This window comes from Vitis vinifera, chromosome 16 (genome assembly GCF_030704535.1).
Source record: "Vitis vinifera cultivar Pinot Noir 40024 chromosome 16, ASM3070453v1".
NCBI classification, from domain to species: Eukaryota; Viridiplantae; Streptophyta; class Magnoliopsida; order Vitales; family Vitaceae; genus Vitis; species Vitis vinifera.
Window position 1 is genome coordinate 1,245,039 of NC_081820.1, and position 25,897 is coordinate 1,270,935.

At 32.6% G+C, this 25,897-nt stretch overlaps 2 protein-coding genes across 4 annotated transcripts; both read left to right on the forward strand.

The window, feature by feature from the left end:
• The first annotated feature begins 3,315 nt into the window (after window positions 1-3,315).
• Window positions 3,316-8,981, forward strand: LOC100249386 (WEB family protein At5g16730, chloroplastic). Of its 3 annotated transcripts, none has more exons than XM_010663797.3 (4): window positions 3,316-3,652; window positions 4,316-4,520; window positions 5,109-7,473; window positions 8,765-8,981. In XM_010663797.3, the coding sequence occupies exons 1-3, from the start codon at window positions 3,636-3,638 to the stop codon at window positions 7,425-7,427; spliced, it is 2,541 nt and encodes an 846-aa protein (XP_010662099.1). In that variant the 5' UTR covers window positions 3,316-3,635; the 3' UTR covers window positions 7,428-7,473; window positions 8,765-8,981. The 3 variants fall into 3 exon arrangements, with proteins under 3 accessions (XP_010662099.1, XP_010662100.1, XP_002270776.2); XM_010663798.3 differs by having other exon boundaries at window positions 5,109-7,469; XM_002270740.5 differs by lacking the exon at window positions 8,765-8,981 and having other exon boundaries at window positions 5,109-7,760.
• A 2,350-nt stretch (window positions 8,982-11,331) lies between these two features.
• LOC100263053 (uncharacterized) lies at window positions 11,332-25,897 on the forward strand. Its single transcript, XM_002272230.4, has 7 exons — window positions 11,332-11,658; window positions 12,989-13,090; window positions 13,417-13,531; window positions 13,911-14,026; window positions 22,131-22,319; window positions 22,860-23,002; window positions 25,395-25,897. Exons 1-7 carry the CDS (start codon window positions 11,537-11,539, stop codon window positions 25,574-25,576), a joined length of 969 nt encoding a protein of 322 aa, XP_002272266.1. The 5' UTR covers window positions 11,332-11,536; the 3' UTR covers window positions 25,577-25,897.

Here is a 25,897-nt window from a genome sequence, read left to right on the forward strand (position 1 = left end):
ATATATTTTAAAATTATTTAATATTTATATAATAGTATAAAATAAATGAATTGAGTTTCAAGAAACATGTAAAAATAAATTATTAACTTTGAATCTATTTTTTATTTTCCTTCATTTTTTTTCTTACACTTTTCCTTTATATTTTTTTCCCTCAAAATTTTTGGAACCAAACATAGTTTTCATGTGATGAGTTACTTAAATTTTTTTAATTAAATATATAATTAATTTACTTTTATATAATTTAAATCAAAATTTTCATAAATCAATGGTTTGGGAAAAACTCAATTTTAAAATATTTTCAATCAATTTCATTTCAATTTTTTTTTTCTTCAGTTAAAAGTAAGTATTCGAAAACTTGAAAAAGTTATAGCATGCTGGAGTGAGAAAGAGGGTGAACCAACATGAATATCACAGCTGAACGGAGTTGTTAGAGCCCCATCACTAAGCGAAAGCCCCACCTAATATAATCTCATCATGCCAATCACCTACAAGAAAAGATAGGTTTGTTGGTTGCTAGTCAACTTCCAACCATATCTACATTCTTCTTTACCATATCTAATTAATTTAGGATTTAATCATCTTCCTATTTCTAGAATTTTGGGATTTTTTTTTAAATTGTGGGTATTTCAAAATTTACATAAATATTTTGTACTACAGACATCTAGATTAAGGAATCAAAATTAAAAAAATAAATAAAAAATAATTCATGAAATGTAAGAATTTACAGCTAAGAAAATCCTTTAAAAGTGATTTTTAAAGCTTAACCAAACTCTTTAATTTAAAAAAAAAAAAAAAAAAAAGGCTTTCGGACATTGGAAAATGCTTTTAAACCTTGGAGAATCATTGTCAGAGTCCTAATTTTTATTTCAACATTTTGGATAATATAAGAAAATTATTCCATAATTAATGGATATGGGTTTGTCTTACAAGAGAACAAGAATCCCAACCATAAATTTGTATAGGCATAGGGGAGATTAATTTTAAGAGGATGTGGGCCTAATGGTCATAGTCTTAGAATGGGACTTTTTGGAAGAAATTTAATGAGAATTGTCTTGGCTAGATGGAATCTACTCTCTAGTGTCATTCTACCAGTCAAAGTAGATGATGGTAGGATCTACCCTACCTAATGTCACACACACATTAAATGAAACCTAAGTGTATTTTAGTGAAAACCCCTAAAAATATATATTTAAATTAAAAAAAAAACTAAATTTAATAATAGAAAATTTAAAATATTTATTTTATGTGAGCATTCCAAAAAACAAATTGTTAGATATATTTTCCTGTTAATTATTTTCATAATCAGATAGTATAATATCTTGATTTATCTTAAATCTTTTAAAATTTTAAAGTTTGTTATAATAAATTTTTTTTTTTGATATTTCAATTTTTAAAACCATTATATTTTCAATATAAACGTCCAATAATTCTTCTGTTTTAAGTAAAATTTACTATTAATTTCGGGTTTTAAAAATAGAAAAATAAGTAGTGTATTTAAAGAGATGCTTTGCAAACACTTTACATTACTCATAGATTCATAGATAAAATAAGCGACATATAAGAAAAAAAAAAAGAAAATATTTGATTTTTTCTATTCAACTAAAAATAATCTGTTGATATCGTCCAATATAACTAAACTGAACTTATTGATAACAAGTTCATTTTAATTATGTTGGATAATGTCAACAAATTATTTTTAACTGAATAGCAAAAGTCAAATATTTTGATATTTTCTATTCAGCAAAAAAAATCATATTAGTGTAAAACTAAATCATTATATTCTATCCAACAATGAAAAATTGAAAGGTTTATAAGAATGATTAATAAAATTTTTATCTATATCTATAAATTTTTAAAAGTGATTTCAGAAAATTTTCAAGATCTAATTTTGAAAACAAAATGATTTTCAAATATATATATTTTAAATCCCTCATAATCACTTTTAAATAAGCTCTTTTTAATTTTTAATTATTGTTAAATTCAAAAGGGTGTAACAAAAAAAATCTATTTTTAATATGCAAAATGATAGCTCTACCATAATAAACAATAAAAAAAATTGAAATAAAATTAAATATTGATATGAGTAGAAGCAATGAAGGTGGTAGAAAAGGCAAAGTTGTATCATCAATTCAACTAGAATTATCCTCTCTTTTTGGTTTCCTTTTTCCAAAAATAAAAAATATAAAAGAAATAAAAATAAATAAATAAAAAGAAAAAAAAAAAAGAAAAAGGAAAAAGGAAAAAAAGTGCGTAGACCAATGTGTCCTTTCCTGAAAAGCATGGTCAGCATGGAGACTCTTTGCCTCTGAAAAAGTTCACTATGTATATCATTAACTTTGACAGGAATGGCACTTTGGTAATTACACCCAACTTTGCATCTCCAAAAAGGTAATCCCAATTATCACACAGGTAGTGGATTTTCCTCTCCATTACTAAAAAATAAAAACAAAAATAAATAGTATTTGAATTGAAAATTAGAATATTATATTTTTGACTATTTTTTAAAACATTTTTTAAAAATTAATTTAAAATCATTAAACTCAATTTTATTTCTAAAAATAATTAATTACCATTTTAAAAAACTCTTCCTAAAACCTATTTTTTAAAGCTATTTTTGACATATTTCTTTTGTTTGTAATAGAAAAAAATATAATGAGAAATTTATAAATCTAAGATAAAATTTATTGATTTAAAATGTATTTTTCTCTATCATTAAGACTAAAAATGAATTTGAAATATGATTTATTATTAAAAATAGTAAGTCATTAATTATCTTTTTTTTTAATCACATACTTACATGAAATAAAATCCTTTTATCACCTAGTACTGAAAATGAATTTATTTATTTTTTATTTTTATATCAATCATAATCATAATCAAAGAAAAAAATAATTAAGGAAAAAAAAAGTTCAAAGTACATTAAGTTCTGCAATAATTTATTATTAATAAGGTTATAAAATTAAGAAAAATTAAAGTCTCTTTGTTGTGATTTTACGAAGTGTTTAATTTTTTTTTTTAAATATTAAAAATACTAGAAACTCTTTTAAGAATAAGTCTCAAACATATTTTTAGTATTTTTTTTAAAGAAAAAATAAAATTATTCTAATGATTGTTTTTAAATTACAACTTTAAATTAAAATTTTAAATATGCTTAATTATCATAATAGTAAAGTTGGAAATTAACTTTAAAATAAACAAGTTGTATTTTTGTCTAAAAGAAACCTAGAGGAGACTCAGGAGAGTACCAATTATTACAATTGTTTTGAATTTCATACCATATTATCCTTTTCTATCTTTTTTTTTTTAATTCTTTACAGTAATTCGGAGGAAAGCTCCACCAAGAGAGAGAAAGTAGAGAGAGAAAGAAAAACCACAACTGCAACCCTCCGTGGTGTGGCCACCCCACACCACCAAACCAACCTAAAAATAATTTTTTTTCTGCTCTCTAAGAAATTCTTCTCTTCTAACTGCTTGTGTTTGCTGCCAATCTCTTATCTCTCTCTCTTCTCTCCTCTTCTCTAACAATGTCAGCATTTTATTTTTTAGCAGCCACCAAACCAGTCTGACAATCCATTTGCTAAGCATTTTATTCTTCATTCACTTTGCTGCAGCATCCCCTACTTGGAACCCACACCATGGCCTCCAAATCAAAGTCAGTGCCCTCTGTCTCTACAGATCTGATTTGGGAATTTTGGGTTGTGTTGTTTGGTGCTTGATCTTTTTCCTTGTGGGTGTTGGTAATTTGAGTTTTTGGTTCTGGGTTTTTTCTTTTTTGGGTGTGTTCGATCTGTTGGGGTTTCTTGTTTCATAGTTTTGATTCAAATTGTGACTGTTTTTCTCTCAGTGCTTTCTCTCACTTTATTCTCTTTCTCTGGGTTTTTTCTGCTTTTTTTTTTTTTTGACTTGGTTTACATGTGGGTTTTACTTCATTTGCCGTTTCTCTCAACCATTGCCATAGTTCATTAGTGTTTTTTCTTGTGGTTGTTTTTGTTTTTTGGGCTTGGTGGGTTGGATCTGAGTTTGGAGTAATGTTTTTTTGCACTAATTTCATGTTTGATTTGTATATACTCTGTAACTGTAAAAGTTCATCACTTCAAATTTTGTTGTGTGAAGACTTTCATCTAGCAGTGAACTTCTGATGCTGAATTTCAATGCAAATTTTCAGTTTTTGGCTTAGATCCATCTCCCTTTGTGTACCCTTTTGCTTTTTATTTTTATTTTAAAATGGGTTGTGTTTGTATATCTTGCATTTTGTGTTTCCTGTAATAGGTCTTGATCTGATTACGTGCTCATACCATGTTTTGAACTTGAGCAGATCTACTTTATCTGATACTCCCAATAGCAAGCCTTCACCAGCAACTCCTAGAGTTAGTAAATTGGGCAGGGGAGTGGCTAAATCAGAGACTGATTCACCTTCTCCCCTGCACAATCCTCGCATTTCGGTTGATCGGTCCCCGCGATCTGTTGCTTCAAAGCCCACAATTGAGCGTCGATCCCCGAAGGTTTCTACCCCACCTGAAGTAAGTTTCTGAATTGGCCATGGGCTTTGTGTAACTGGAATTGGAGGACTCTGTTCTGATTCCTCTATTTGGTTACTTTGTATCCAATGTAGTTAGTTTCCTAGTTGGAGTTGGATTTAAATTCTAAGCCACAAATGGAAAAAATAAACCAAAAGGCAAGATTTTTAAATTGGATAGATTTGGAATTCAGAATCCAATTCTGCACTTCCAAAGCCAACAGGAGATTGTGCTCTTGCATGATTTCTGCCTTGGAGTCGGAATTGCAGGACAATATTTGAGTTCCACTGTTTGGTCACCTTTATATGCTGATGTGGTTTGAATTGAATTTAAATCTCATGGACAACAAATCTACACAAAATTTTCAAATTTAAATCTTGCCCAACCGAATGCTGCCTAAGTTTGCATCTATTTCTGTGTTTCATTGTGTTGCTTAACGCTGAGTTTTAGATTTAAGCTTAAATCCTTTTACCCCAAATCTACAAACGAACTCTATGCGCCATTAAGTTCAATTGGTGCTTTTGATGTAAGCCTAAATGGATTCTATGAAGCTTATTTGACTTTGTATTTGCATTTTTGTTCTTTTATTAGAAACCACAATCGCGGGTTTTGAAAGGATCAGAGTTACAGGCTCAGTTGAGTCATGCTCAAGAAGATCTCAAGAAAGCAAAGGAACAGTTGGTTATAGCTGAGAAAGAGAAGGTGCAAGCGATCGATGAATTGAAAGAAGCACAGAAATCAGCTGAAGAGGCAAATGAGAAACTCAGGGAGGCTTTGGTTGCTCAAAAACGAGCAGAAGAGAACTCAGAGATTGAGAAGTTCCGAGCAGTTGAGATGGAACAGGCAGGGATCGAGGCAGCCCAAAAAAAGGAAGATGAATGGCAGAAAGAGCTTGAAAGTGTCAGGAGCCAACATGCACTAGATGTTGCTGCTCTTCTTTCTGCCACTCAGGAGCTGCAAAGGATGAAGCAAGAATTGGCCATGACTTCAGATGCGAAGAATCAGGCCTTGAGCCATGCTGACGATGCAACCAAAATTGCTGAGATTCATGCTGAGAAGGCTGAGATCCTCTCAGCTGAGTTGACCCGGTTGAAGGCCTTGCTTGATTCCAAGAATGAGACGGAGGCTAATGAGAACAGCAAGATGGTGGCAGCTCTAAACTCTGAGATAGATTCTCTGAAACAAGAACTTGAGGAAGCAAAAGCTTCTGAGGAGGCATTGGCAGAAAGGGAGGCTTCCATTGAACAGCTAAATGTTGATCTAGAAGCTGCGAGAATGGCTGAATCTTATGCAAGAAATTTAGTGCAGGAGTGGAAACAGAGGGTTGAGGAATTAGAGACTCGGGTGGAGGAAGCAACTCGTTTGGAGAAATCTGCAACTGAATCTTTAGATTCAGTCATGCAACAGCTCGAGGGAAACAATGGTCTATTGCATGATGCAGAATCCGAAATTGCTGCTCTTAAAGAAAAGGTGGGATTGTTGGAAATCTCAATTGGAAGACAGAAAGGGGATTTTGAGGAGTCAGAACGTCGTCTTGAAGTGGCAAAGCAAGAAGCTTCTGAAATGGGAAAAATGGTGGAATCTCTGAAGGCTGAGCTTGAAACTCTGAAGGAGGAGAAAGCTCAGGCTTTGAACAATGAGAAGCTCGCTGCTTCCAGTGTTCAAAATCTGTTGGAAGAGAAAAACAAACTCCTAAATGACTTGGAAAATTCAAAGGATGAAGAAGAGAAAAGTAAAAAGGCAATGGAAAGCTTAGCTTCAGCCTTACATGAAGTCTCTTCAGAAGCAAGGGAAGCCAAGGAAAAGCTATTAGCTGCTCAGGGAGAGCAAGAAATGTATGACACCCAGATTGAAGATCTGAAGATGGTTCTGAAAGCAACTAATGAGAAGTACGAAACCCTGCTTGATGATGCAAAACACGAAGTTGAACTTCTTACAAGTACGATTGAACAATCCAAGCGTGAATTTGAGACTTCCAAGGCAGAGTGGGAGCAACAAGAGCTTCATTTGGTCAATTGTGTGAAACAGTCTCAAGAACAGAACGCCTCCTTGGAAAAAGAAGTAAATAGATTGGTAAGTGTGCTTGCAGAGAATGAGCAAGAAGCTTGTGCCACAAAGGAGGAAGGAGCTAAGCTGAAGGCTACCCTCAAGGAAGCTGAATCTGAGGTCATTTATTTAAAGGAAGTTCTTGGGGAAGCAAAAGCTGAGAGTATGAGATTGAAGGAGAATTTGTTGGACAAAGAAAATGAGTTGCAGAATGTAATTCAAGAGAATGAGGAGCTCCGAAGCAGAGAAGCTACTTCTCTGAAGAAGGTTGAGGAGTTATCAAAGTTGCTTGAAGAAGCTACTGCCAAAAAGGAAACTGAAACTGAGGAAAATGAAGAGCTCACCGACAGTGAAAAGGATTATGATTTGCTCCCTAAGGTGGTTGAATTTTCAGAAGAAAATGGAAATGCAAGAGAGGAGAAGCCCAAAAAGGAGATCCCATCTCAACAATGCGAGGAGCCCACAAAAGCAGATCTTCAGGAAGAGAGTAAACCCGTGAAGGAAGGCACAGTTCAAACTAACACTGCCAAATTTGAAAACTTGAATGGAAAACCAAAGGACGATGAAAGCAAAGAAAAAGAGGACGATTCAGTAGAAGGTGAATTTAAAATGTGGGAGAGCTGCAAAATAGAAGAGAAAGACTACTCACCAGAGCGAGAGACAGAGCACGGATCCTTCGAAGAGGATGTCGACTCAAAGGCAGAGGGTGGTGACAGCTTTGATCAGATTAACGGGCTATCATCAGAGAACCTTGACAATGGTGGAAGCTCACCCACAAAGCAGCAACAACAGAAGAAGAAGAGACCTTTACTTCGGAAGTTTGGAAGCTTACTTAAGAAGAAGGGTACCACCAACCAGAAGTAGATGTCTGGCCGAGTTGTGGCCTGGCTGGCGCCTGAATAGCAGGCAGGTATATGCATACTATCTTGCACCTGAATGTGTTTGCTTTTTTATGCTTTTGGGTTCTGATTTTAAGAATAGGGGGAAAATATGCAGAGGGGCTTGTACTATCTTTAGATTTTTCGTTCCTTTTCATTGATGTGATTCCCATGTTGGTTGGGGGAGTATCTTGTATGTGATGCAGATTTTTTTCTTCTTTCTTGTCTAAGTTTCATGGAAAGGAGTGATTACCTTAAAAAATGTATGTTAATGTGCTTTCATCTATTTTACATCGATAAATCACCGTTTATTGTTTAATTCCTTGGAAGGGATACAGCTGGTTGAGCTGATTGATTAGCATCTGATAACCTGGGGAATGAACTCGATTCTTGCATAGTTAATCTTACTGTTTCATGTTATGAACAATCTTGCCATTCCCATGAATTGATATGAACTCTAGCCTTGCCTGTTTTTCAGTCGAGAATTTGCATAGCAATGCATTTATGGGATTGGATACTGCTGTTTTTCTGGATATGTAGGATTGAGTTCAAAAAAATAGGTTGTGTTTGAATGCTCTTTAATTGTTATGTAAAAAGCATATTCATGAGAAAAAGTACCCTAATATCCTCTGTTTTCATCAGGTTTAGAACCCTGGTTTTAAGCTCTATCCTCTGAAAGGTGATTCACGCACGTGTAACACAAATACTAGAAAAACCCCACCTGCATAAGTTTTTGGATTCGAGGTGGTTGTAGATAATGAATTGTGGGTCAAATTGGCCCTTGGGGGAAACAAAATGCAAGGGATAAGCATTTTGTGAAACTGTGTGTGATATCTCATATCGGTTATAGAAAAAAGTTCTTAACGATATATATATACGAGTTCATCTTAATCTTGTAGACATGTTTTAAAATCGTGGGAGTCCCTTGGGTCCTTGACAGATAAGTCTATATTCTGGTTTCAATGTGATAGTTTGTTCGGTCCCACAAAGATTGTTTATCCATTTGGCCCCACGAGCCTATCCGTACATTGTTATTAGTAGTCCCTTTTTCTTTTTATTATTTTTATTTGGTTTTTAACAAAAATTTTGAAAAGAAAGGAAATTGAAATATAAAAGATACGTGACAAAGGGAGACCATTTTGATCTTTGATTCAAAAGTGGCCTGCCCTGTGGAGCGAATTTTACTGCACTTTGAATATGAAGATTCCCGGAATTGTATTATGATCCTTTGGATGATACTGTATGTGATTGATTCTGTATTTGCTGCAATTTATTGCTGCATCTAACTTTGTAACAAGGGTACTGATATTATTTTGTTGTCAGCATCTGGCACAGATACATATGAGATGTCGTCGACAGCGACTCCTCAACAGAAGGAATTGCAGCAACTTGTCTTGAAATGCATATATAATAGGTTGGTGAAAGACTTCTGCTCTGTATTTATGAGGTTCTGCCAGTATTTATGGACTTTCAAAATTGAGGTATCCATGTAATATGTCGTCATATGAACATTTTTATGGCTTTTTCGTTGGTTTTGAAAGTGTTTGTTAACTATAGTTAAAAATGGTTTTCTATTTTTTTCCAAAAAAAAAGGAAAATATATTTGAGAATTAGAAAATAGTTTTTTGTTATTAAAAATAGAAATTCTGTGAGATTGGAAACTATTTTTGAAAACAGAAAAAAAGATGTTTTCAAATAGCATTTTTTAGTTGTTTTATATTATTTTAATTTATTTTTTAAGTTTTGTTTAAAAAAATAATTATATAAATATTTAGAATGATTAAAAATAAATCATTATGATAAAAATTATTTTTAAAAATATTAAAAATAGGTTTAAAACATTTTGAGTTTTCAAACAAGCTTTTGTGGTACAAAAAATAATTATTATCAAAAACTGTTTTTAAAAACCGTTACTAAATAAGTTTTATATTTATTTATTTTTGGTCATTTTTTTTCTTTTATGAGGCGTGTTTTAAAAAATAATGGGATAAATATGAAAAATAATTGAAAATAAGGTATTTTATTAATTTTAAAAAATATTTGAAAACATAGAAAACAAGTTGAAATTATTTTAAATTCCTAAATAATATTTTCAAACATATTTTTAGGCTAATAGTTTATGGAAGAAAAAATACAAAAGAAAATAAAATATAATAAAATTTTATTAGAAATTTAGGTATTTTTAAATGATTCAATTCTTATATAAAAAGGAGAAAAATAAATAAAAGGGGTTTGAAAAATATATAAAAAGAATTTATTAATTTTATATTTGAAAAATAAATAAAAGGAGTTTGAAAAAATATATAAAAAGAATTTATTAATTTTATATTTATATTTTATTTTGTTTATTTTTTTTTTTTTTACAAATTTTTAAAATATTTTCAGGAACTATATAAAGTTAACGAGAATAATAAATGTCAAAAGGAAAATATTTTTATTATATTTGAATATCATGGAAAAATAGTAAAGAAATATATATATTATTTTATTTTATTTTTATTGAAAAGTGATGAGAAAAATTGAGAGAAAGTGGATTATTCATAAATTAATTCTTTGAAAATTAAATAAAAAAGAATTTTGTAATTTTTTATATTTTATTCTTCTTTCCCTTTTTATTTTCTTTTCTTTAAAATTCCTAAGAATTAAACATAATTATAAAATTTTACTTCAATTTATTATTTAATTATTTTAATTTTTAGATTTGATAGTATTAGAACTCTAAAAATTGTCACTTGATTATTTTCCTTATATTATTTCCTTATTATTAAAATAAAAGAAGTATGAATTTCAAAGTTTTATTTCCAAAATCCTGAATTTTCCTTTCCTTTCACAGTAACCAAGCAGATGTTTAAACTTAAAAAAATATAAGAAAATCTATGGAAAAGAAAAAGGAAATGTAATTTTTTTGATGTGACAAGTATTTATTAATTTTATTGTTTAGTAAACACCTAACTTTCTTTGTAGACTGTTTGCTTGGAGATCACTCCATCTCGTGTGGGCCAAAAAAACGCAACTTTTTTTTTCTTTTTTATTTTTTTATAATTATAGTCCACATCAATATATTTTAGAAAAAAAAGTAAGGTAGTGTTTATTTTTTGCTTGAAGCTAAAATATTTGATTTTTTTATTTAATTAAAAGTAACTTATTAACATAACTAAAATAAACTTATTATCAATAGGTTTATTTTAGTTATATTGAAAGATGTCAACAAATTATTTTTAATTGAATAGAAAAAATTAAATATCTTGATTTTTTTTATTCAGTTAAAGAACAAATATCACCTAAATTTTTTTCTTCTAAATATACCAAAAAGAAGTTAAATAGTAATAATAAATAAATAATAATTTTTTTAAAAAAAATTCAAACTTAATACATATTTTTAGGATTTTTTAAAATATATAATTTTATTATTTTGTTGGATGGCTCTTGTGCAAAAAATCAAATGCTTTCATCATGAAAAATATTAGAAAAAATAGAAGAAATTTATAATATGTTTGAAAATGGTTTTATAATTCAAAAAAATTATGCTTGACTAACTTTTCTTAAAAAATAGTTTTTTTTAATAAGAAAGAAAGATTAACCAAAAGTAAAATAAAATCTTTATATAAAACAAACATAAAAATACAAAAAAAAAAAAGAAGAAGATTTTGATGTTAAGTTTATTTTTATATAATCTTGCTAAGTTTATTTCACTTGTTTTTTTCTCTTTATATAAAAATTAAATAATTTTAAAATATATAAATTTTAATTATAATTACTTTTTTTTATAAATTAAATGTTAAATATTTTAGTTAATTTTAATTATATTTGACATTTTTATATTTTTATAATAAATAAAATATGAATAATAACTTTTCTTTTATCGTAATTTTTTTTGCTTTTATTTTTCTATTTGATTTAATAAAAAAAATCATACATAATTAATTAATCGCATGAATTCTTCTTCACTGAGAAAGAATCCCCTTTGTTTCTCTTTGTTTTTTTTTTGTTTTTTTTATTTTTGGTGAGAAATTCTGTCTGTTTTGTTCTCTCGATCCATCATATTTTTCCCCGAATCTGTAGAAACGATTTTCGAGGCGGTTAATCTTCTCCACGATGTGGGCCGAGCTTTTATGCGGTCTGGTGATCTACCGAGTGCTCCGGTACTTCTTCTCCGACGACGACGTTTTGGAGGTCGAAAACACCGACTCCGGCGCCCTTTTCTCCGTGGCAAACAAGTAAAGTAGTTGGATTGTTCGATTGTTTCAATTTTGCTTAAGGATTTAACATTTTGATGTGTTTTGGTTCGTGAGTAAGTGTGAAAGAAAAAAATGTTAGGATTTTCAGCTTTGGGTTTCTTGTTTTAATTTAGGTTAATTCAGCTAGTTTTTTTGGTGGGAAATGGGTGCTGTCGGCAGATTCTCTGTTTATTTCATTTTTTTTTTTTAAACTTAAAAGTTAAATTTTTTACTTAAAAAAATTCGATGTTTTGGTGTGTTTGGTTCCTGATAAAATGTGAGGAATGAAAAGGAATTAAAATTTTGAATTTGAATTTTCACATTAATTGAGGCTACTTCAAGCGCTTTCTCGGACGAAAATAGGTGATGTAGAAAGATTCAGTGTGTGTTTTTTTTGTTATCAAAATTTCAAAATTTTGATATTTTGATGTGTTTGATTAGTGAGAAGACGTGAAAAAGTAGGAACTAAAATTTATAAACTGTAGCAATTCTTGTTCCGAACATTTTTGTAATGTTGGTTTTTTTGACTTTTTTCTCTTTAACTGACTAATTCAACTGTTTTCTTGCTTCCAAGCAGGTGCAGTAGTGAGATTCTCCAATTCTTTATTTTTCTTTTCTGAATTAAAATTTGATATTTTGATGCGTTTGATGCACGAGAAACTGTGAGGAATGAGAAGGAAATTTATTTTGGAAGTTTATTCTAATTGACTCTAATGCAACTGTTTCTTGGTTACAAACAAGTGCTCTATTCAGATTCTCCAGATTCCATATTTGGGCATTTTTGGTTCCTGAGAAAACGTGAGAGGATAAAAGGAATTAAAGTTTTGGATTTTTTTGGTTTTAAGGGAGAATGGAACAGGTCGTATAAACAGGTTCTCTTGATTCTTTAAAGTTTTCTCAAAATTTTGATATTTTGCATTGTTTGGTTACAGAGAGAAAAAAATGAATAAAATTTTGATTTTTGGATTTTTGGTTTTAATTGACACTGATTCAACTGTTGACTTGGCTACAAATGGTGCTATGTTGGATTCTCCAATTGATTAATTTCACTGAAAATTTTCATATTTTGATAAGTTTGGATTAAGTAGGTATATATTTCTTTTTTTTGGGGCATAGTTAGGTTGAAGATGTCATATTCAGAATTTTTTTTATTTTCTATTTTCTTGCATTTTGTCTGGAAGCAAGAGGAAAGTAATGATCGTGTGACTTGATGGTTGTATCCCTCCCTTTTTTTGGCGCTTTTAATACAATTGTCTTACCTATCAAAAAAAAAATAATATTGTGTGACTTGACGATTTTCTGATTCTTTTTTTCTTCATTTGCTGTGTAGAATTGAAAAGCTTTATGATGGAAAGGTCTATGCTGGGCTTCGAATTCCAGATGCCGATACTGGTTCACGAGAGAATATTGATATGGTACTTGTCACAAAAGGGTAGGTTTCTATTTTTAAGGACTTGGATTCTATGGGGAATTTCTATTTCATGTGTTTGGTTTATTAGAAAATGTAGGAAAAGCAAAGAAATTGAAGTTTTAAACCTATCTCCTTCACTACTTGTGACATGATAAAGTAATCTATGCTCAACTGAGCTTGATGCAATGTTTGGCTGTGTCGAAATGAGTTTTTCATTTTTTTTTCCCAAAACCAAAAACCACTTAAGAATGTGATTTTTTTTTTCTTTCCATTTCCTTTTCTTTGCTCAGCAAACATAATTGGAGTTTTTTTTTATTACTATATGTAATTGTGTTTGTTTTTTTCAGGGGGGCAGTGGTGATTTCTGTCAAGAATTTCTCAGGGATTATATCAATAGATGCAGACGGAAGCTGGGTTTGCAATGCTGGGGACAGACACAAGGCAGAGCGTCATCCGGACCCTGTAAGTCCGTTAAATTTATGCTTCCTGCAGCAAGTTTGTATTACCAAAATATATGTTAAAAGTGTATGATATGTCCATTTCATTGTTCCTATGTACACAAATTTTCCCTTCTTTTGTATCAATTTTGATGAATTTGGGATAGATTATTCTTTCATGTTGATGTATTGGCCAATACGAACTATCAAGTTGTATATTTCCTACCAATACCGTGAATGCCTGACATACCTGGCTGATCATTTCACTTGTTGTTGGTCATTGAACTAAATTTCAGTTATTTAAGTATTTGTACCTTTCCTAAAAAAGAGCAGTCAGTGGAAGGATGGGGATTTGTGATCAACTGTTTGATCTTACACTGCCACCATACATTACTGGATTTCAGGTAGCTGAAGCTAAAAAACGAGTCTCGATTCTTGAGTCATATCTTGAACAGAGGGGAGTAGCCCTGCCAGAAGGATATGTGTCTTGCCAAGTCATTCTTGCTAACCCAAAGTACTGGTATGCATTGCTTCTTAATGATGTATTTATCCAACAAAAAATGGATGGCCATTAATTGCCTTCTCAGTTCTGAATTCTGATTTTTAGTTGGTTGATGGGTATACACCTTTGCATGCTAATATTTGTATGCTTATGTGTTAGATGCATTATGGGGAATGTGTTATACTAGTGTATTTCTTTTAGAAGACATTTAGTAAACCAGATAAGTGGTCTGGACTTTGGGCAGGATATAGATATTTTAAAGATACCATCTCCTAAGATATTATATCCCACGAGTTTCGTATCCATATTTGGTTCATCACTAAAATAAAAATTTTAAATGTCAATAAATAAATTATTTTTGTATTGTATGCCATTATTAAATGGTATCATATTATATATTAATTTATTAAATACATGAAACTATTGTATATAATAAATCTTATATTAAATTTTACTATATATGATTACAGTTGGAAATATTTTCCTTTATTTTCCTTGCCTTTTGGATCCAAGATTAATTTTTGGACTACAAAATGATTAACATGAGAGAGGTTTTGAAGAAATGGGGTAGAGTTGTCGGGAGAAAGGGATTTATAATTCATAGAATATAGAATCTCATATCTTAAATGAAATTTTTAAATCCTATGTAAACTGAATGTTTTTTTTTTTTTTGATAAGTTCCTATGTAAACTGAATATGAGAAAAATAAAACCACTGATAAGTTACCTTATCACCTATACAATTGTCAACCAAACATGAATGTGTGATATTTTGAGGTCCTATCCTATTGTTATCCAATATATACCAAACATAGCCTTGATGAGTTAACAATATCATTGGCCTGGAAAACTATGCCTGCACACCTTAAATCCATGGTGGGGTCAAATCACCATGTGTGCTCTTTTTCATCATTTTGAGAAGCACTGACTTTTGGAGAGGAAAAATTTATTTGTAGTGTAGTTCTCTAGAAGACTATGATTTACTCTTTGCGGTCAGGATACTTCTGATGCACAATTTTTTCCTTTCAACCACATCACTTCTTTCTTCATGATCTTATAACCCTAATAAGAGCTTTGCATTTGTGACTATCATGATAAAATGAATACAAGAAATTTATTTGTTAGGGAAATATAGAATTTCTTTTGCTCTGCTACAAATTAGTTCTGAATTTCCAAGCCTTGAGGCTAAGGGCAGTCTTGCAGAGGAAGCTGGTGACTACATGTTTAAATATTAGGGAAAATGCTTAGTAGGAGACTAGAGAAACTACTTGAGAGAAGAATAAGCGAAGCAACATGGGAGCAAACAAGGTTGTAGTGGGAGACTACCCAAAATAAAACCAATTTTCTTCCATCTTGTTGACATTTTGTGCATCATGATGGTGCAAAGTGTCTACTAGAGAGATTTTGAAAAATTGAGGTTATAACACTACAAACAAATGTGGGAGTTGTTTACTGAGTTCCAAGAGTTTGATGGTTAAAAAACCTTTCTTTAGCCAAAGGAAGGAACTGCCACATTAGTGTAGACATAAAAAAATTAGTGGATTAAATTACTACTAATTTGGTCTTTAAAATGAATAAATTAAATATATATATATATCCTCTTATGGATAGGTTTTCCTAATCTCCAACTATAAAAAAGATAATAATAATAATAAGAAAATTATTATTATTACTATTATCTTGTTGGTAAAACTTTCTAGGAGAAGAAAATTTGCTAAAATCAAGGAACTAAATCCTTTGAATTAAACAACTAAAATTCGGGAATTTGAAATTCAAATTCCCTATCTTCACCTATAAATAGAGGTGTCTTCTATTTAGAAGAGGAGGAGATTTAGAAATAAGAAAAATCCAGAAAGGAAAATCCTAAGGAGAAAATTCAAAGGTAACTTCGTACGGGAAAAGGGACTTTACAACAAAAGAAAAAGTTTCATCAAATCTCCCTTCAAGTTCGGTAAACGGCAAAAGAACTGCTACACGCGTTCTTCGCCATTCAACAAGGTCATTCGGGAATAAGCCACTTGTGGTCCTCGATTGATCTTCGAAATCAAGAAAACGTCATCGTCGTATTCCAAAGTGTGATCAAGGCAAAAGAATCAGAGGGAAAATATTCTTTTGGAGAGAGTATTATTTTTTTGAGATTGTACCCACAATATATTTTAATTTCAATAAATATTTTGTTTGCATTATTTTCCTATTTTGTTTTGCTAATTTTGTAGGACCAAAATTTATGAAATTTGTGCATACAAATTTCTGGAACGCCTGGTGGGACCTCTCTGCCTCTCATCTCTTTTAAATTGATCTCTACTTCATTGATGGCACTTAAAAGAACTCAAGTTGTGCATGTCAATAAGGGCAATGACAAGATCGTCATTGCACAATTGACACATGACATCGCTACGGGCCCCATGACTCGTAGCAAAGCAAAATCAACATCTTCAATCTCAACAAAACAAACAAGTGAGTCTGCTTGTTTGCTAAAACAGGTAAGAACACGTGATGAACACCAACCACTCATCACCTTGGTCTCTCTGGGGGCAAAGAGCCATAGTCCTCGTAGTAGGGGAAAACTCCCTTCAACACTACAGGACTTTGGGAATAAATCTCCTTACTCTGCTACCAATGCCAACCCTAGCATTGGCTCACACTCCAGATCGCCAACTGGAATGTCAAAGGAGGAAAACTACTCCAATCGTTCCGACTCTTTTACTTCTCCTTTCTCGATGACTATGTCGGTAATGGCAACCGGTAACAATTAGTAGAGATGGCTCGTGCCATTGCAAAACTCACCAAGACGGTTGAGAAGAAGGATATGCAGATAGCCTTCGTCATAAACAAAGTTGAGGCACAAGTACAAAATACGGGTGAGTCAAGTCAAGGACTCAACCACCTTCTGAATGTTGCATCTCCTCTCGATGATGCACCACATATGTATAGGACAATGCAAGTTGAGAGACAAATGACGGAATCTACCTCAGTGGCGTCATTATTGGTCCAACAACTTCGGGACATGATAACTAACACCATTAGAGCGCAGTACGGTGGACCCTCACAGAGTACGCTCATGTACTCTAAACCTTACACTAAGAGGATTGATAACCTACATATGCTTGTGGGTTATCAACCTCCATAATTTCAGTCATTTGATGGGAAAAGAAATCCAAAACAACATGTTGCCCATTTCGTTGAAACTTGTAACAATGCAGGTACAGATGGTGACTTATTAGTTAAACAATTCATTCATTCTCTCCGAGGAAATGCTTTCGATTGATACGAAGACCTTGCGCCTGAGTGTATCGATAATTGGGACCAAATGGAACGTGAATTCCTCAACCTTTTCTATAGCACCCGACGAATTGTAAGTATGATGGAACTTACTAATACTAAGCAATGGAAGGACGAGCCGGTTGTAGACTATATCAATCATTGGCGTTCCTTAAGCTTTGATTGCAAAGATAGATTATCTGAGGTATCAGTCGTGGAGATGTGCATACAAGGAATGCATTGGGGTCTCCTATACATCTTCCTAGGGATACGACCCCGTACCTTTGAAGAATTAGCCACATGACATGGAGCTCAGTATAGCCAATCATGGTGTTAAAAAGGACATTATCATTGACCAACAAAGAGAAAGACACAATGGGAAAACAATTGATAAGAATTCAATAAAACTTATCCAGGAGTCAATGACGGTAAATACGACTCCTATCAAAATCTCAACGGGAGATAAAAAGAAAGAAGTAAAAGAGACTAAACCAACCCAGGAAAATGAGAGGTGTCGGTTCACCTTGAAGGAATTAGAGGAGAAGAAGTACCCTTTTCTTGACTTTGATGTGCCTAGCATGTTGGAAGACCTGCTCCGAAAAAAGGTTATTGAGCTACCTGAGTGCAAGCGTCCAAAAGAAATGGGTCGTGTTAATGATTTGAACTATTGTCATTACCATCGAATCATCAGTCGCCCGGTGGAGAAATGTTTCATCTTAAAAGATCTCATAATGAAACTTGCAAAACAAGGAAGAATTCATTTAGATCTGGATGAAGTAGTAGAGTCAAATCATGCTACAGTCACATTTGGGTCATTTGATCCTGTTCCATTACATGTTCCACTTAAGAAACTGGGGGCATGTGCCAATACTATTCAATACGAGTCACTAAAACCAAAGCAAACACAAGTGTCGTGTCAGGATAGCCTTCTTCACCTTTGCTCTGATAATAAATCAATGTCATATGACGAAAAAGGTTGGACATTGGTGACACAAAGAAGACCTCACAAAAAGCAAGAATCTCAACCATACCCAAATCTTCCTAGGAAGGAACAACGTAAGCAAAATATTCATGACATGCGAAGAAGAAAGAAGAAAAGAAACCTAAAAGAAAACAAGCGATTGTACAAGTTGATGACCTCTTGGTACAAAAGCTCATCACCCCTATCACCTTAGGAGAATACTTCCCTCCGGAGTTCTTCAATAGAGGAATGGTGACATCAACTCATATGGTCTCTTGTCATGAGATTTCGGAAGAAGATGAGTCAGGTAAAGATAAAGAAAATGCTTTTGATGCAGAGCTAAGCAAAACCAAGGAAGATGATGAGGTAGTAGCAAACCTACAGTGCTTACCCTCATTCTTCAATATCCATGAAATGTTACAACTTCTTGAGGAAACATGAATTGTACTGATCCAGGTACTTAAGAATTCATCACTTTATGCCACAAAAATAAAGGGGGCAAAACGATTTGAGGACAAAGGCCACGATTGTGCAACATGTTGTGCAAACATCACCTACACCAATGTCGATGAAAAGGGCGTGACATCAAATTTTACCAGAATTGTTTTCAAACCTCGACATTCCAGTGATGCTCCTTAAAGCATGAGCCTAAACTGCATATTGCTCCTATCCTACAAGAGCTTAAATTGTAGTAAAAAAAAAAAAAAAAATCATTCTTGGCAAACTTCTTAAACTGAGGAACAAACTCTTTGTATTAAAGAAGTCAAATTTGGAGATTCCAAACTAAAATCTCTAACTTTTCTACATACAAGTGTTCTTTTCTTTTAGCATGACACGTTCTCAAAAGGGCGATGCAACCCAGAAGCTAAATCCAAAATTGAAGCTTTAAAAGTCAAAATCAAACTCCAAACATTCTTCAACAAGCTCGTGGAAGAATATCAAACACAAACAAAAGTATCATTCATCCACCTTCAAAGCTAAAGAAGAAAAAATTGGGTTTTTCAAAACACTTGAGGAAATTATTAATAAGTTTACTTGAGATCAAGTCATCATTAACCCTTAATTAAATTTTTCTCTACGTGTTTACCATCCTTGGATTAAAATCAAGTCCAAACTTGACACATTCTTCAACAAGCTCGTGGAAGAATATCAAACACAATACAAAAGTGTCATTCATCCACTTTTAAGGTTGAAGAAAATCAAGATGAATTCAAAGGACTTCTTTTGTTCTCCAAAATCCTTAAGAACGGTCTTCACAAGTTTGGTTGAGAATAAGTCATTTTTTACCCTCAATTAAACTTTGTTTCAAGGACATGAATTTATCATCCTTCGATCAAACTCAACACAAGTGACGCTCCTGGCCTGCATGAGCATAAATTGCGTACGGCGCGCACAAAAAAAAAGTCCGCTAAGTTGAAAACCTGAAAAGGCGACTTTGGCAATAGTTAAGACATATGCTCGCAAGATAAAATTTTTCTTTTAATCTTGGCAAAAGTTAGAGCGTTAAAAAAAAAAAAAAAGTCCGCTAAGTTGAAAACTTGAAAAGGCGACTTAGGCAAAAGTTAAAACATATGCTCACAAGATTAAATTTTTCTTTTAGTCTTGACAAAAGTTAGAGCTTAAAAAAAAAAAGAAAAATGGAACTACGTTTGACTTGATCCCCTCTCTTTGAAGGGTACGTAGGCAACTCGAGGAAACCACTTGAGTTTAGTCACTACACAAAAAAAAAGGAAGGTAGAAAGAGAGATGAATAAAATATGGGTCTAAGTTTTTAGATGCCACTATGCATTTAAGTCAGACCAATTCGCATGGGTGAAGACCTTAGCACTCAAGTCATATTAAGTGTTGAAAGTACAACACTGCGTAACATCAAGGCTATAACTTGTTTGTATAGATATTAAGTATTATTTCAGTTTTAATTAAATGTTAAAACTTGAAATATCACTATGCATTCAAGTCAAGCCAATTTGCATGAGTGAAGACTTTAACACTTAAGTGCCGAAAATACAACACCGCATAGCATCAGGGCTATAACTTGTTTGCATAGATATCAAATATTATTCCAGTTTTAATTAAATGTTAAAACTTGAAATATCACTATGCATTCAAATCAAGCCAGTTTGCATGAGTGAAGACTTTAGCATTTAAGTGCCGAAAATACAACACCGCGTAGCATCAGGGCTATAACTTGTTTGCATAGATACCAAGTATTATTCCGATTTTAATTAAATATAAAAACTTGAACACCACTATGCATTCAAGTCAAGCCAATTTGCATGGGTGAAGACTTTAGCACATAAGTGCCGAAAATACGACACCACTTCGCGTCAAGGCTACGACTTGATTACTTGAGGGTCAAATTTTAAATATTCATATTTTTTTATGGATATTTAATTTTATTAAAAAAATTCCCCTTCAAATATTATGGTAACTAAAAAATTAATTAATTAATTAAATTACCTGAAATTAAATTCGTCTCTGCAAATGATGAAGGCCGACACATGTTTGAAAAGTAAGTCTTTCTCTTCCTTGAAAAAAAAAAAAACACTTACAAGTTTGAAGAGGTGAAGATTTCTCACGGTGAATTCAAGTCGAGTTTCTAAAGTTGGGTTGAAGAACACCCAAAGATCAAAAGAGCTCTCTGAAAAAGTTCAAATTCAGTTTCTCAACTATTGTCCCCTTTATATAAAAAAAAAATGTATATAGGGATGACAAATTGGAAGAGGACTGAAGGTGTAAAGCAAGTAGGAAAACGAAGTGGAGTTTGGAAAAAATAGGAAACTTCCTATTAAAATATTTCTTTGAAAAAAAAAGAATTTACTTAAGACTCACCCCATCCACATGACAATGCATGTACGTGATGCGTCTTGAAGTGGGGGCATTTGTAGACATAAAAAAATTAGTGGATTAAATTACCACTAATTTGGTCTTTAAAATGAATAAATTAAAAATATCTTATGGATAAGTTTCCCTAATCTCCAACTATAAAAAATATAATAATAATAATAAGAAAATTATTATTATTATTATTATCTTGTTGGTAAAACCTTCTGGGAGAAGAAAATTTGCTAAAATCAAGAAACTAAATCCTTTGAATTAAGCAACTAAAATTTGGGAATTTGAAATTCAAATTCCCTATCTTCAACTATAAATAGAGGTGCCTTCTATTTAGAAGAAGAGGAGATTCAAAAATCAGAAAAATCCAGAAAGGAAAATCCAAAGGTAACTTCGTACGAGAAAAAGGGCTTCACAACAAAAGAAAAAGCTTCATCAAATTTCTCTGCAAGTTCGGTAAACGGCAAAAGAACTGCTACACACGTTCTTTGTCATTCAACAAGGTCATTCAGGAATAAGCCACTTGTGGCCCTCAATTGATCTTCGAAATCAAGAAAACATCATCGTTGTCTTCTAAAGTGTGATCAAGGCAAAAGAATCAGAGGGAAAATATTCTTTTGGAGAGAGTATTATTTTTTTGAGATTGTACCCACAATATATTTTAATTTTAATAAATATTTTGTTCGCATTATTTTCCTATTTTGTTTTGCTAATTTTGTAGGACCAAAATTTACGAAATTTGTGCGTACAATTAGATCTTCCAATTGAAGTAGTTTTTTGGAATGGGAAGTGGACAAAAAATGGTTTAAAAAAATGATAGTTGCATGAATACCTCGTGAAGAAAAAAAAGGTTCATGGATTTAGCATGTCATACTCTGATTGTGCCCTAGTCATATTGAATCATTGATGCTTTGAAAGATGAGAAGCGTTTGTCATTTTTTACAGTATTAGTTGTATGGAGTTTGTGCACTTTCTTGCCAATGCTCATTCTAACATTTTAATGGGTATTTAAGGCAACAGTCTATTTATGGGAACTGACTTTTGAATTTTGGTTCCATTCTTGCAGCTCCATTCACTCAAACCATATTCCATCTGAGGTCATTACCTATGACCAGTGGACCCAACTGAAACCAGAAGCAAAGAGTTTGTTTTCTGGTTGGTTTAAGGGTGGTCTAAGGGCTGGAAAGAAAGAGATGCAGGAATCAATACATCAGAGGCTTAATTTTGTGCTCAGCACTGCTCCAATGTGGGATAGGTTTGTCACAACTGTACCTCAAGTTCGACATTTATGTTGTGAGCATAATCTTATATTGTGTTTGTGTATGATCTTATATTCTCTGTGGAATCCCTATGGTCTTGCCAAAATATCATAGTCTATGGGGTAATGGAATGTGGCATGCTTTTCATGCATAAAGATTTTCCAGTGTGATGTAAAAATTGTGGTAAATGATAGACACCTGAAGCTTATAATGAAGACAGTGATGATAATAACTTAAACTGGTGCTAGATGAAGTATGCAATGAAGAGCGTTGAAAAACAGTAGAGTAAGCTCCCTGAAGTTGGATGATGTTTAATGTCCAAGACCATATTGTCACATTGGTAAATGTTGGTAATACTGATTATGAGGAATATTCTGTTTGTTTGCTGTTATGCATTTTATGTCTGATAATGCACCATTCATGACTTTGGGTTCCATTCAAGATTCATGCTTTCCTTCAATTATAGATTGTTGTTCCTTGTGATGGGATTGTTGTCACTTGACAAAGCAATATGTGTTTTTGTAATTGCTGTGCAGGCTGGAACTTAAAGGTAATAAATATGTCTTAGGAGAATTCCTCGAATTTAAAGGAAAACATGATGATACCCAAGCTTTGAGAAATATCAAGAGATCGAAAGTTAGTCGTCTGATCATCCAGAAGTTCAGCATGCTTGGTTTTGGTAACTTTCAAGGCATTTATTGCATTTCCTCGTATCCATATTTTTCCTTGATGCTTGAAATATATCTATTATAAGGAAGGAAAAAGTGATACTAAAATCATGATCAAATGTTAGAAAATTGGGATAAAAAACCTGAAAATCATTGCTAAGGATTTGAATTGGGTTCTCTCTCACAAGATTGATCACCATTAAGAATGCATATTATAATTTCAACATTTATGAGGATCCTATTTAGATCTGATTGACTTCAGACTGTGCAACTCTAACTATGATATCAGATTCTGTGATGAAAATATTTGGACAGCAATATCTAACTTAATATTGTATTGGCTTGAGGATAGCTGGAGGAAAGTGAGTCAATATCTAACTGAAGTATCATCATCATCATCATCATTATTATCATCATCATCTAAAAAAATAAAAATGACATAATGCAAATATGGCAGTGATGATAATAATGATAAGAAGAAGAAGCAGGAGTTTCAGTTGGAATTTAGGATGCCTTTTCATGATATTTGTAGTATCGTATTATGACATTTCTAGGATCAAGTGCAGGAGTTTCCAAAAGAATTTTTGAATATGAGGTATTGATTATGACATATTAGCACTTTAGAAGTCACCAGGAGGTGTGGTAGTTGGTCAACATGTAGAGGCAAACAGGGTACTATAAAGTACTGAGGATAATCTTGTGCAAGAAGTTGTGCTTCAAATTCATAAATTCAGAATAGAGATTCCTTACCAGATATAAATTAAGCTTCTATTTGATTAGCACTTGTTTTGTTTCTGTTCACATGACAAATATAGCACTCCCCTTAACACCTTGAATGCCCTATGTTTCTAGGTTTCATTTTCATCCTTGGTCCTCATTTAACAAATTGCCTAACACTGTCCAAGGTCTTCACAGTATATAACCATTTTGTGTATCCTATGTTGTGTTATTTAATCATCAATTAATGAATTCTAGTGCCACCTATTTTTGAGCTCTATGTAAACAGAAAGTATTTTCCACTGCTTCTGGGTTGGTGGATCCAATTTTTAGAATGTGCTTACAAATTATGGCTTCACTATGTCACACAGTCTTTACTATACTGAGATCTGACATTGGCTCTTAATAATCTGAATGCTATCTGCAAACAGAAAATTAATGAATCTTGTGTTATCCAATACCTGTAATATATCTGATTCTATTAAATCAGTAAGGGAAATATAATCTAAACCTAACACATCGGAAAGATTACTTACGTGGATTTTGCAGCCAACAAGGTCCTGCTATGATGAGCCAACCACAATGTTTGGGTTATGGCTCTGACAATTGTTATCTTATGGACAGTTTGGAATAGTCATGTGGGTGAATTTGCATGAAAATTTTGGTCCACATTTGGGCCCTTCTTGGAGATGGAGGTGCTGTCCACATTTGGGCTAGATGGCTTCTCATTAACCTTTTGGAAATTTTCTTGCCCTATAGTGGGTGGGAGGTGATGTCGCTTTTCAAGGAATTTCACTCGAAGGAGGTTTTTATGTGTTGCCTCAGTGCTACTTTCTTGGCTCTTATTCTTAAGAAGGGAGGAGTGGAAGACATAAGGGATTTTAGGCCAATCAGTGTAGTGGGCTGTCATTATAGCTATAGACATATTAATGAAAAGGGAGTAGTCAATGGTTGATAGATGTAGTCTTTGTAGAAGAGAGGCTAAGCACATTCTGATTCACTATAAGAGGACAAAGGAGTTATGGATCTTCCTCATAACAATCTTTGGCCTGAAATGGGTGTTTCTAGAGTTAGTGAGAAACCTGCTCCTCAAATGGAGTTTATTTCTGGTTCTGCCTTTTGGCAACCGTTGTATACTTCCTGTATACTTTGAGATGCCTTTTGGGCACCCCTTTCTGTTTATACATACTATCCTGATTTTACCTATCAAAGAAAAAAATGAAGTTTAAGGGATTGGATAAGCATAGCCATGTTTGATGAATGGCTTAAGGATGAAGAGCTCTCAGATAAGAGGTTAAAAGAGAACTTCATTAGAGCCCTCTTGGATTAGTCAAATGCTTAGTTAGACTTTGGAAACTTTCCAATGATTGACTTTTTAGATAGTCTTAATTGTGCGTAGATTGGGTTTTGTGGCTCTTTTTTGTAGATAACTGTTGGTATTCTTTGTTTGTTTGTTTGTTTTTGCATATACTACATGTATACATAGAGTGTACCCCCTTTTCTTGGTGCTCTTTTAATAGAATGCTTTGTTTGCTTATCAAAAAGAAAAAAAAAATGGAAAGCAATTTGGATATATCTTTATCTGGTATGTTTGGAGGCCTTGTTCTACTGGTTCAGCTGCTCATCACATATATATATTTTATTGTTTTTAACATTTCCATTAAACTATTGGTTCATCCAATGCAGCCCCTTCAAAGGTCCAATTATTGTACTCTCCTCGTGATTATCGAAGTGACGGGGCTTCGGCTTCTGAGTGGAAGGAACTAACCATTAGATCAAGCACTGAGGTTCTATTTCAGCCCCAGAATTCCACAAAGGTTCGCAAATTCAAGCTGTCTTCAATCCTTTCTATGTCACTAAGCGCCTGAAGATGCTTCTTCTGGATATGATATTGGATCACTCGCTGATGTAAGAGGTACCATTTAAAAATTATCCCTGAGCTCACTTCTTCTGTTTCTGATACGTTAAATCATCCTCTTTGTCCACATGAGTTAGTATATTTGATAGAACATCGTGTTAAAGAAATGAAGAACAATTAAGAACAATGCATGCTCTACTTAATGCAAGAACAGAAGAAAAAAAATTATTGTCTGGTACTGAAGTGGTTATATTTTATTTTTCGTGTTGAAGTTTTAAGATGTATTAGAATTTTTAGCAATCCAAAGAGTTAAATAGAAACATTCAATTTC

Coding starts and splice junctions, on each gene's coding strand:
- LOC100249386 (XM_010663797.3), top strand. Junction 4,521..5,108: donor AGGTTTCTACCCCACCTGAA/GTAAGTTTCTGA, acceptor TTCTTTTATTAG/AAACCACAATCGCGGGTTTT.
- LOC100263053 (XM_002272230.4), top strand. CDS start 11,537: ATGTGGGCCGAGCTTTTATGCGGTCTGGTGATCTACCGAGTGCTCCGG. Junction 13,532..13,910: donor CAGAGCGTCATCCGGACCCT/GTAAGTCCGTTA, acceptor ACTGGATTTCAG/GTAGCTGAAGCTAAAAAACG. Junction 14,027..22,130: donor CTTGCTAACCCAAAGTACTG/GTATGCATTGCT, acceptor CCATTCTTGCAG/CTCCATTCACTCAAACCATA.